This window comes from Barbus barbus, assembly GCF_936440315.1.
Source record: "Barbus barbus genome assembly, chromosome: 41".
NCBI classification, from domain to species: domain Eukaryota; kingdom Metazoa; phylum Chordata; class Actinopteri; order Cypriniformes; family Cyprinidae; genus Barbus; species Barbus barbus.
In genome coordinates, this window is record NC_136719.1 from 14,754,314 (window position 1) to 14,767,858 (window position 13,545).

Below are 13,545 nucleotides of genomic sequence, written 5' to 3' on the forward strand. Positions count from 1 at the left end.
CCAAAGACAGAACAGATAGAATGCTTTGCTCGAACTTTCGCCGTTGTCATTTGTGAAAACTTTCAGATTAAGGGGCTATAATATTATAATAATATCTCCTTTCTGCATCATCGGGAGAGCGAAATCTGAGCAGCTCGTTTTTTCACAAGCTTGCAGAGGCTTACCAAAATATTTACTGGTTGTTTTTTTGTTTTTTTTCTTCACGTTTTCTGGGTTGGTGATGCGCTGATGCACTCATTATAGCGATTAAACACAGAAAAGGTCAGATTTTCATTATATGTCATCAAAATATGGACATAAATTTAAAAAAATATATTATCCTTTCTCTAAACCTGACAAGAAAAGGTTTAATATTTAGAATATATGTTTTGAATATATTTTATTTTACAGAACTTTATCATTTTTGGAAAAGAATGCTTTGTTAAATGTAGACAAATAATTTACCTGGTTTTATATAGTTGAAGATCACCAACATGTATGATATAATGTATATTTTTAAAAATGAAGAAATTGGCTTTTACATAAATTTGCTATGTACAGAATTAACAATAAATAAAAAAATTAATGAACAAATAAATAAATAAATTAATAATAAAAATGCTTTTCTCGTGTGTATATGATGGGCCTTTTCTAAATGTATGTTCACATGACAAAAATGATATTTGCTATATTAAAAGAGTGCTTAAGACACATTTTCCCCCACTCTCCCCGGCTTCTAATCTCATGTCTGTATTTTGATGCTCAAAGGCAGTAAAGCTGATGAAACACTACCTGAATATCCTGTAATGTCCATTGCCTTTAGGTTCCTGCACTTGATGACAGTGAGTGTTAATCTGCCTGCCGTAGGTAGATAGCAGAGCGAGAACATGATCTCCCCAAGGTCCACGCTCTCCTGTCACACAGATACACACAAATCAATTTAGCATGATATATTGGCACATTTTGTTATAAAAGGTCACCTTTTTAATTCCATAGCACCAGATAATAGTGATAAAAAACAGTAATTGTGCAATAATGTTACAGAGAAAGACACCGTTCCCCCCAGCATCACTCATGGTCAAGATCAGAGTACGGAAACCCATTTCCACCACATAAAGAGTCATGATTATGAGATAAAAGTGGTAATTATGATATAAAAAGTAGAATACATGAAAAAAATAACAACGAAAAGACAAAATTATGACAAAAAGTAAAAATTAACAAATTGAAATTAAGATTAAAACATCATTATGACAAAAAGTGAATTCTTTTACATTTTGTTATAATTATGACTTTATGCCAGAATTTTGACTTTATCTCATAATTTAGACTATCTCATAATTCTGATTTAGTATCTCATAATTTAGACTTTTACCTCAAAATTGCCATGTTTCATGTCCTAATTACCTAATTTCCCAAACCATGATTTTTTTATGTCATGGAAATGGGCTTCTATAATAACGTGGCAGTGCTATGGCTACCCATCATTAGCGGTGTTTCGTTCGTGAACAAATCTACGATTGTGAATGGAGGAATCATTGCATCAGTATTGATAGTGTACAATTTATTTTTTGCTTTTGTGTCTGCACAATGCCTGAATAGAGAAAGATACTATATGAATAGAATGTCAGTCACTTTGCCATAGATTTTTTTGCTAAAAGCTAGTTAACGCTGCGAGAAGTTATTTATTGGTATTTGAGGATGTGATTTGGCATTTTGACTATGAAGGTTGCGTTTAATAAGCCCGTGACTCAATATCGAGGTCTAAAGGAGTCCTGTTTGGTCCGATACAGCCAAGGCGACCAATTAGTTGTTGCGATTCTCCAAGCCACGCTGGTCTCCTGGACACAACTCAAGCAAACCGTTAATTAAACGTCAACACTCCTAAACACACCAGCCTTTCCACCAGGGCACAAGGTCCATCATTTACCTCACAGCTGATCCAAGTGGGATTCTTTTAGATCTATCTAGATAAAATAAACAAATCCAGCAAAACATTTTAAGAGGTGAAACGCAATACATTGGAACAGTGGTATTTTTAGACTTCAAGACCACCCACTTTTCTGAAAGTTAAGCTTGTGAAATTCAAAGGCGAAGTATGCTATCTGACGGTACTGGAGTTAGTGTGTTAGCGTCATCCTCTCAGCGGTATAAAGTCTGGTGTAAATATTAATCACTTTAAATGAGCTCAGTAAGCCACTGTCTGAAGGACAAATCCCATGACTCCCCTACTTGTGGTTTAATGTCTCTCTAGCCCTCTAAGGTGATTATTTGTAGGTTGTGCTTCAGAATCATATAGGGACTTTTTAAAGTAGATTGATGGATGGGTAAATGCATGCTTTAGAGTACAAAAAGGTGCAAAAATGTCTCGGAAAAATATTTCTAAAGCAAGTAAACTTTAAGTAAATTATTCATTGGATACTGAACATTGCTGTCTCATTATGGCGCAGGATAAAAAGTGATTTAATAAGTAAATAAATATAACATCAAATAATGAAGCTTGTAAAATTATGTCTGATTTCCAAAAGAGTAACGATGTGAGACCACAGTGAATATTACTAATTTTACTCTGACCAGAACCAAATTCCTTCAAGCTTCTCTCTACTTCAGTCCTTGAGCTCATTAAGTGACTAAATGAGTTAGTAAATTTCCTTCTGTCCCAAGTCCACCCGGCAATGTCTTTTAGGAATGCTGTTCACTGTCTGTTGGCATCAACTTAAAGGGACAGTTCACCCCAAAATAAATTAAAAAAACAATCTGTCACCATTTACTCATTGTAATTTCAAACCTGTGATATTATTTCTTTTGTGAAATACAAAAGTATAATTTTTTTTTTCTTATCCTTCTAATGAAAATGAAGAGTCACCTATTATCAAGTTTCTAAAATGTATAAAGTCTTCTGAAGCTAAAAAAGAACAGAATTTAGATGTAAGTGATTTTTCACATATAATCGTCTCATCTGCTATAGGTCTGAATTTGATATATATTTATTTAAATATGGCACATCAATGACATCACTATTTCAAATTCCATTGATTCTTGTGTGTCTTGAAATATCGATCCCTTTTATGATCATTTTATGGTTCTTCGTGTAATTTTTTGAACTTGAGAGCCCCTTGTTTCTAACTTGTGTTGTATGAAAAAGAGCAGCATTAACATACTTAACATCTCCTTTTGTGTTCAAAGAAAAAAAATAATATAATGCAGGTATGAAATGACTTCAGAGTGAGTATACGATGAACATATTGTCATTTTTTTCCGCTTTGAAATAAGGTGCTTTGAGTTCTAGATTCAAATGTCCTGCCAAGTGCAATAGAGTGTGTGCTTTTGTTCAAGGGGCAGCCGGCCTCCTGCCATGAACGCAATTATTTTGTGCACACATACACAATCAGAATGTGTCAGTCATCTTCATTTGTCAGTTACTACCTTATCTGTGTGTTAATGAGGGTAGGGTAGAACTCACATTAATTTGGCAGTCTTAGCCTCAGCAGCTGTACAGCAGACAATGTGTTGAATATTGTGACTGCATTTTACTAGACCCTGTCAATAATACAACAAGCTAATTCACATACCTTAGCTGGCATCTAATGGCCTTGTTATTTAGAGTCAATGGATTTTTTAATCTCCACAAACTGTCTGAGCAGTGCAATATCAAGAGTACTTGCTGAGGTTTCAGGATCAATCCTTCTCTTGCCAAGCAAAATGAAACTATTTGTGCAGAATGCTGCAGATGAACCATATTTATCAGGCTTGACTAAGTAGGTTTATATTATCTTGTGATACAGTGGGGTCCAAATGTTTAAGACCAAATAGAAAATCTTACCATTCACAGGTTTGGGATCAGTATGATTTTTAAAGTTTTTGAAAAAAGTTTCCTATGCTCACCAAGCAGAACAATTGTAAAAAAAAATTAAAAAAAAGTATTTTGTGTAAACAGTGACTTTTCAGGATTAATGGATTATTATTTTGTAACAATATACTGTCAATTTTATTTACATTTAATGCTGGAGTTAAAAGTATAAAAAAAATTAACAATCAGACAGTCCCAAACCTTTTGAACGGTAGTTCATTTAATATAAATTTAATTTAAAGTTGTAATATATTAATTAAAATAAAAATTATAAATAAAATGTATATATTAAATGGAAAATGGAATAAATCTCATTTGAACCTGGATCTGAACATTTGAAAATGTAATCAATCAATTAAAAATTAATTAAATAAATAAATTGAAATAGTTAAATTGTTAATGTGAACTTCTTTTTCAGATGTTTTCAAACCAAATACGAAAACATTATGAAATTTTATTCTATATTTTACAATTCAACTTTAAATTGTTATGCTCTCAATTTAATTAATTAATAATGAAACATTTGTATTAAAATAGAAGACTAGTGGTCTTGTACTTTTGCACCCCATTGTATATTGATTTGCATATCTAATCAGTGTGTGATCAATATATATCTGTGCATGCTTACTGTGCATCTCTCCCCATAAAATATCGACTTAAAAAACAGCAGAATTTGTACTATCATGACTTGGCAAACACATCAAGAGAAAAGAGAGCAGCAGGGTTCTCTTACAGAGGTAGCATACTGAATATCTTTCCAGATGGAGGTCTCCCTTGAGAGATCAGACTCTTCAAACAGATTGTCCAGTATGACCTCCCCGATCATATCGTGCCGTGAGAACCTGTCAAAGTCGAAAACACTGAGATGGAGCTTCCTGACGGGAAGCTCATCGTAGGGTACCGGAAACTGGAAGGACTCGTCAAACGTGGGGTTGAGTGTTTTACGATGGACTCGTGTCTGGAACTTCTGCTTCCGATCCGGCAGCAGGTAGATCTTGACATACGGGTCGGAGCTGCCGCAAAGGTCCTTGGCTGGGAGATCAAATGCCTTGAGTATCTTGACAAGTAACATCTCGTTCTCATAGTCATAGCGGAGGGAAAAGTTGATCTTGCCACAGTTTTTGCCGCTTTTGCTATTGCCGGATTCGTCGTTCTCTGTGGTCATTTGCTTGTAGAGTTCAGGCTTGATACGGCCAATGCTGGTTGGCTGCTCATCCACATCATAGTCATCTCCCAGGTCCAGACTCCCTACCTGCATTTGACGGGGAAGGTGGCGTTTGAAGGAACTATGCCTGGAAAAAGGAGATAAAAAAGAGAAAGAGTAGCATGAGGGATTTGATGAGTTTTCAGAAAAAGTTGGATTAAAAACTGAACGATTGCCCAAGGCAAGTTTTTTTTTTAACACAGGGGCCACAAAATGTGCATAAAATTTTTTTTTAAATGAAAATGTTTCTCTTTAATGCTATGTACAGGACAAAAAAAAAAAAAAAAGGGATTTCTTTCATTCTTTATGTAACAGTTGTTCTCAAAAGGAGTGTTAAAATGATTCTGGTGTAGTTAATTCAACTGCATATAATTTAGTATGAATAAAACCACTGCAGTGCCAATGCTCTGTAACCGAAAGCAGTGGAAAAATACTGAGCAGCCAAATACTGAAGTTCAATTAAATATTACTCCTTAATGGGCCAATCGTACATTACAAATAATTAATATCAAGTGGACAAGTACAGTGCTGTAATTAAGTGTGTCCTGGAACTACCCCAAATTAATCAAGTATGCATGAGCAGAGCTTGTCTTGGTTCCAGGGATTATGGAGTAGCTAAACATTAAAAACTTGCCCTGAAGTGACACTAAAATACATTATTGAAGGCATAAAATAACAAAGCAGTCTCAGATGAAAGACTCCACTCTCCTCTAAATATTTATGCATCATCAGCAATATTCTTTTTCAAATATAAATATTTTTACACTTCTCTTGTCAGTGTCAGTGTTCATCTGCTCTGTAATGTTTTTGGGAGATTCTTTTATAGGGTATATGTGATTGATGATGTCTTTTGAGTCCTGCTGTGAATGGTCTGACAGTGTGATTCATAGTATGCATTTCCTTCAGGTTTATACAATGCTGCATATTTTAATGAAATGTGTAAGTGTGTATGCAGCACTGGGTGTGTAAATGACTTCAGGCACAGACTGAAAAAGTATAAAAGATGTGGAAAAAGCGAAGGATGGCATGCAGTTGAATTAAATTGTAACCTATTTAGAGATGAATGTAAAAATATGGGAAATAAATTAAAACATTCAGTAATTTTGTTATTGTGCAACACTGAAAGTCATGAAAGGGGCAAAATGGCCCCTATCTTGGGCAAGAAGCTTCCTTTTTAAATGTATTTCATTCCTATCTGATTTTCACAGAATATCATAATACTTAATATTCAGTAATAACACTTAGTATTCATTATTACTCAGATTATTTGACTATACTGACTAAATATATGAGTAATGACAATATTGCCTCCTGTAGAGCTGCTTATAGCTGAATTGTACTTGTTTCATAATTGATGAACTTTACACAGTTATCGAACTGAACTGAATCAACTCTGAACTGATTTAGAACTAAACAATAACACCAATGTCTTTATAGAGCTGCTTTCCAGCAGAATTTCATTTTGTCTCATATTTGTTATCTTCCAGCTTTGTATTGTTTAAACTGCTACATAAATTATGTGTCTTGAATTATAATAAATATAACCTGCATTTGTAACCTGCGGTTACAAATGCATAAATACTGTTTTGATATTTTAAACATAAAACATTGGCAACTGATGTTTGAAATTAATAAAAAAAAATGAAAAGATACTTTTTATACTTCAAATTAAAACCGCCAGCAGGTGGCAGAAAGTCACTGTTAACAAGTGAGTCATTGCGATTGAACCGAATCATTTAATGGGTGATTCATTCAGGAACGAAACGCTGTCATGTTGATCAGAGACGCAAAACAAGGATTGGGATTTATTTTTGTTGGCGAAATTGAGCAAAAGGCAATATGCTTTCTAAAACGTAAGTCTATTAATTAACTTCTTGATTTTTGAACTGTTGTAAATATAATTTATAATCATGCATTCATTGAAATTAAATCATGCTGATTTTTGTAGAGAAACGGCACTCTTCTGTGATATTTATTAGCAGCCAGCTATTAGCAGACATTCGTGGTTTGTATTAATTCACTTTGTTTAAACCAACAATAATTTTATAAGATGAATTTCATTATGCAATATTCCCTAATAGAATAATTGTTTTCTTTGCACTATCATTGAGATTAACAATATGAAATCATGAAAATATATACATTTTCTGCCCACATTTTGTGAATTTTGTGATCATTCTAAATGCATTTTAATAGACTGAATCATGCAGTGAAAGAACGCACTCTATGCGCACACACACTAGTCTAACCCAGTGGTTCTCAATTCCTGTCCTGCGGGCTAACCTAATGGGATAATATGCTGTAATAGGATTAGTCCAACGAATCGCTCGGTTTGTAATCCGTACCGAACCGAAAGCCTCGTACCGAACGGTTCAATACGAATACGTGTATCGTTACACTCCTAGTAAGCATTATGTCATAAAAACAGAATCAGAATGACTTCTGAAGGATCATGTGACACTGAAGACTTATAATGCTGAAAATTCTGCTTTGCCATCACAGGAATAAATTCCATTTAAAAATATATTAAAACTGAATATATATAAAATTGTAATAACGCTTCATAATATTACTATTTTTAAATATTACATTCAAGAACATTAAAAATTCTTACTGACCCCAAACTTTTGAACAGTAGTGCATGTATGTAATTTGGCACTGTTACCTGGTGGATGACGCTGGCTCTGTGGTCTGTCTTTGCATGCGCTGCGTACGGCGCAAGAAATGCTCCCTCATGGAGCGCTGCACCTCGGCAGGGATGTCGGGAGAGGTGTGACTTATTTTAACAGCTGCCTCCAGGAAGCCCATCGACGCCATAGGATACTTTTCCTTCTCAGTCGCCATAGTGACCTCAGACAGCTGAGGACTGGGCAGAAGAGACGGTAAATGAAACGAGGGGCAGTCGTCAGGTGCGAGGGCCGCAGAACTCGACGATAGGGCTTTGTTCCTCCAAGGGACCCAGCACAGCTTCCAGGAGACGAATGCAGCGAGCAACAGCAGCGCCAAGCCACACGCTATTATCACACCGATGGGGAGGCCAACAGTGAAGTCTACAGCCGGGCGGAAGCAATGGGCCGCACAATATGGACAAACAGATGGTCAAAACAGTGAGACAGACAAGAAAAGTGCATTAGAAGGGTCAAATGAGCAATGACTCTTATCTATGGAGTTGTTTACTGTAATCATCAACAAATCAAATACTGAATTTGATAGCAAGCACACACTCACAATCACACAGTGCAGAAATTATGAAATGTAATTAAAGTTATCACAGATACAGGCCAATAATCTATTTCCAAGGGAACAATGCTAGCGGAAGATGCCGCAGCGATATCAAGCACTCTCACCACGAAGCTTTCCACCCATCAATGGCTCTTATGCATGTAGGTGGAAAGCAAGCTCAAACTCATTTCTTCACGATTACAGAGAATTTGCTTGCAATAGAACAAATGGACTGGAGAAGCTCCAAGACTGCTGACAAGCACCATGTAAACATTAATTTAAAAGAAAAGCGAGATCTGTCATTTTGTGTGGGAGCTCTATAGGAATACAGGTTCTATAGGCTATATAGCAATAATATTGAGGTGGCTAAATTCATTTTTATTTTCCATCTGAGGTGTGTTTGCACAGTAAGAAATACTGATTGCATTTTTTTTTATTTTTTTTATCCCAATACTCTCCGCCCACTGCTTTGACCGGTTTGATTTATTTGAAATAATGCATGCTAGGATCTCCCTGAGTTTCCTGAGGAGTGTACAGTGTGTCCTTGCTCAAATGGAATATAAATTATGGGGCAGTCGTGGCCTAATGGATAGAGAGTTAGATGTAACCTGAAGGTTGTGGGTTCGAGTCTCAGGTCCGGCTGGGATTGTAGGTGGGGGTGTGAATAACCAACACTCTCTCCACCCTCAATACCACGACTGAGGTGAGACCCTTGAGCAAGGCACCGAACCCCCAACTGCTCCCCGGGCGCCGCAGCAATGGCTGCCCACTGCTCCGGGTGTATGTTCACTACTGTGTGTATACTTGGATGGGTTAAATGCAGAGCACAAATTCCGAGTATGGGTCACACACCACTTCCCTTTCCCTTTCCTTTCCTAAATCTCTACTGACAGTTCAAAGGGCTCAGGGCTACATCTAATTTAGAGTCTTTTAGAATGTTTGTTCTTCATTCAGTTCCTTATTCCTTGCCAAGTCGTTTGTCATTACGTGACTACTGTAAGCACACAATACAAAGTAAAGAAGACTCAAGGTAAGAATGCAGAATTGGAGAACTTAATCAAAACTTTGGGAGCCATTCAAATATAAAAAATATATTTTATAATATACACAGAAAAAAATATTTTAAAGGCATATAACAGTAATATATTGAAATATTATTACAATATAACATATTAAAAGAGTAACATTGTGAAATAATATTAAATTATTATTAAATTTAAAATAACTGTTTTCTATTTTATACATTTTATATTGTAATTTATTCCTGTGATGACAAAGCGGAATTTTCAGCAGCCATTACTCCAGTCTTCAATGTCACATGATCCTTCAGAAATCATTGTAATGTTGATTTGGAGATTAAGAAATCAAGCAACATTCACTACTATCCGTGTTGATTCTCATTGTCTCTTCTTGCTGCTTGTAGGTATTTGCTAGAAAACAAGACGAATAAACTGGTTTAATGATTTATTTATTATTTTTTATTTTTTTTTTATTTTGCAGTGCATCATACTGTAAGTGCTGATGTAGCTCCTCTAAAGTTTCTAATAGTTTTGATGTTACAAGCCGTATTTTTGCTGAAGTTCCCCATTTCATGCGAATAAGCTGTCAAGAGTTTTCTGTAAATTCTGTAAACTGCTTTCTCTAAAGTGTCCATTTGAAGGGCTCAGGGTTTATCCCGAGTGGATATGAAATTTCCAGGTCCAGGGATTTATGTGTTCAGGGGATTTCCACATTCAAACGCTGCCATATAGCTTCTGTTTTGTCATTTGAAATGATCCAGACTCTGAAATGTGGCTCCCACTGGTTTGCCTCTGTTGTCTTTTGATTTCTAATAAGTTTGGCTAGCCTGCACAGCTGGACAGCGGTGATAATGTCAAGCTGATGTGGCAGTTTCATGGTGTGGTTAAATAATAATTTTAATCATGTATAAAATGTATAAGAATGTCAATTTAATCCTTTTCCCATCCAAAATAAATTAAATATCAAGGCTATTACCCAGTGTGAGCATTTATGGGATGCAATTTATGGTATGCTGGACATTAAGGATAAATTGGCTGTTAATCAGCATGAAGACAGCAGTACAGAAGAAATGCGGCAGTAAAGCAATGTGAGCACTGGGGGTTTCTTCCATCTATTGAGATATGGATAATGATCCAAACAGTGTGACACTGTGACTCCCCATGGACCTGGTTGCCAACCAGCATGATATTCCACACAACGCTGGTTATAATACTCAGCTAATGAGCTGTGCATATAATGGTTCATAAATGTAATCAGTCAGTCAAAGTGTATTTTTCCCAGGGCTGACCAGGTCATAAGTTTGAGGTGGTTAGAGCGATCATTTGGAAAAAAGCCTCACTTGTTTCATAGACTAACATCAAAAGCCAAACCTAAGATCAATGGCATCTAATATATATATATATATATATATATATATATATATATATATATATATATATATATATATATATATATATACTGTATATATATACACATATAAAATGTATTTATTTATTTATTTTTGTATGTCCACAATATGAAATATAATGAAATTTTATTTTCCAAAAAGCTATTAAATATATTTTTCTGAGAAAAGAAAATCCCCTCTCCCCCCAAATATCACAAATGAATAATTGATAAATAATATTTTAGGGAGACATACCACATGGACTTTTACTACCTTTTTTTTTTTTTTTTTAAACTTATAATCAAATAATATAATATAATATAATATATTGTTTTTTACAATACAATATAAACATAGTTTTTTTTACAATACAATATAAACATATTGATTTGGGGAGTCATACCATAAGGAATTTAAGGAATACATAAGGAACAACCTATGTAAAATGAAAGTTTTTTAAACACAAATATGTACATATTCCCAAATAACATTAAATACTAATTCAAAAATATAACTCAAATTATCTGAAAATTATTATCATTTCATGTTCCATTTTTATTAAACATATACATTGTGTGTGTGTATGTAGCTGTATATACATATACTGTATATACTGTATGTATATATATATTAGGGGTGGCACGATACATGTATTCGTACCGAACCGTCCCAGTTCTTGTATGTCCAGCATACTCACCGGACATGTCACCCATTGATCATGTTTAGGATGCTCTTGATCGGCGTGTACGACAGCGTGTTCCAGTTCCTGCCAATATCCAGCAACTTCGCACAGCCATTGAAGACGAGTGGACAACCTGATCAGCTCTATGCGAAGGAGATGTGTTGCACTGTGTGAGGAAAATGGTGGTCGCACCAGATACTGACTGGTTTTCAGACCCCCTCGGACCCCCCCAATACAGTAAAACTGCACATTTTAGAGTGACCTTTTATTGTGGCCAGCCTAAGGCACACCTGTGCAATAATCATGCTGTGTAATCAGCATCTTGATATGCCACACCTGTGAGGTGGATGGATTATCTCGGCAAAGGAGAAGGGCTCACTAACACAGATTTAGACAGATTTGTGAACAATATTTGAGCGAAATAGGCCTTTTGTGTACATAGAAAAAGTCTTAGATCTTTGAGTTCAGCTCATGAAAAATGGGGGCAAAAACAAGTGTTGCATTTATAATTTTGTTCACTGTATATATGTGCTGCAGATTATATAAATAATGTAATATAATATTTAGTATTACTACTGTACTACTCTCAAAATAAATGAAAAGAACCCGAGCATAGTAGATTTGTTGTTTTTTCTTGTTATTAAAATTATATATATATATATATATATATATATATATATATATATATATATATATATATATATATATATATATTTTATTTTTATTTTTTTACACAAGAAAGCACTGGATTGCAGCTACACCTTCCAATCAGATACACAACCATGCTTTTATTTATTCTCCATATAGCTATCATCCTGAAAAAACAACCTCGACCTCTGATGCATAATAAATCCAGCATTTATGTTTGTGGAACCTGTATCCTGTAAACCTCTCTTGGCGCTCAGAAATTTTTTCCAGCCCAGTGCTGCAGGAGCAGAGAGGAAAACATGCTGCCCTATGAGATAGCACATGAAAGGAGGAGGTTGTTAATTTCACCCCTCCTCCTCAGGCACAGGGTTCACCGGGGTTGAGCTATGTCTGGAGCACATGAGTAATATAAGGAGGCCCACAAATTCAATTAAGATTTGTTTTGAAACTGAGTCAGAGCACAAACCGGGGCCCGAGGGTTTTCCTTTCAAATGTCTTCCAATGTAACCTGGTTTCCATAGAAACCCAGCTATAAGACGCGATGCATGCCCTGTCAGCTCTCATCATCGAATCCCGAGCAAAAACAAAAAGCTTTGTTGTGCGCTCAAAGGACAGCATGAAATGAAGAATTAACGTGTGAGGACATAAAACGCCAGGCAACAAACAACAACATTAAGGGGTCATCTGAACCTTGAAATACAGCCAATTACATCATGGTCCTTCTGTTAATTACAGGGTAAAATTGCAGCAGAATACTGTACTAAGACTTCCTAATTTACCCACACACAAAGGGCAATCAGGAAGACAGGGGGATACTGTGTGTTAACCCAAGTCAGCGGCCCTCAATTACACAGTCTCTCTTCCTCCCACACATCTCTGACAGCTGATATTTTCAGGACAATGGGAGCACACTGATAGGAACTGGCATCACAATCAGTGGCCACCATTAGCGAGAGCTCAGAGAGGTTGTCAAATCATGCCTTTGAACTAGATCTGCATTCCCATGTGAACACATTTACATTTAATATCGATGCTGAAATTGGTGGAAGAATGCATTGCAAAGTGTAAATCTGTCTCCTATAGGGTCTATTGCCAGAGGATGTGTGCAAATATAACCACAGGAGGTCTAAAGCCTCCGAGTCCACCGAAGACTTGCTACATTTTTCAAGATCAATTACATCGGCTTGAATAAATCAATGTGACAGCTCAGTAAAGAGCGCTCTGTGATTTTTAGTAACAGTACCATCTATATACACATACACTATTGTTCAAAGAGAGTACTTTTTTATTACCACTTTTAATTAGCACATTAATCAGCAAGGATGCATTTATAATGTAGGCTATATAAAAAATAATAATGTATATAATAATAATAAGACAATTTTAATGTTACCATTATATATATTTAAAATAAATGCTGTTTGTTTGAACATTCTATTAATCAAAGAATCCTGAAAAACATGTCTCAGCAGTTCCTAAAAATATGAAGTTTTCAACATTGATAACAACGTTACAAATCAGCATATTAGAATGATTTCTGAAGGATCATGTGA

General features: G+C 35.4%; 1 protein-coding gene across 1 annotated transcript in view; it reads right to left on the reverse strand.

Annotated features, from left to right (window-relative positions):
• The window catches only part of syt6a (synaptotagmin VIa), a 35,950-nt gene that overhangs the window by 8,018 nt on the left and 14,387 nt on the right, over positions 1 to 13,545 (reverse strand). The window contains exons 2-4 of the mRNA XM_079402553.1: positions 7,699 to 8,083; positions 4,563 to 5,121; positions 772 to 892 (exon numbers count right to left, since the gene is read on the reverse strand). Of these exons, the coding sequence (XP_079258679.1) occupies positions 772 to 892; positions 4,563 to 5,121; positions 7,699 to 7,877 (859 nt within the window). The 5' untranslated portion in view covers positions 7,878 to 8,083. The remainder of the gene's footprint in view (positions 1 to 771; positions 893 to 4,562; positions 5,122 to 7,698; positions 8,084 to 13,545) is intronic.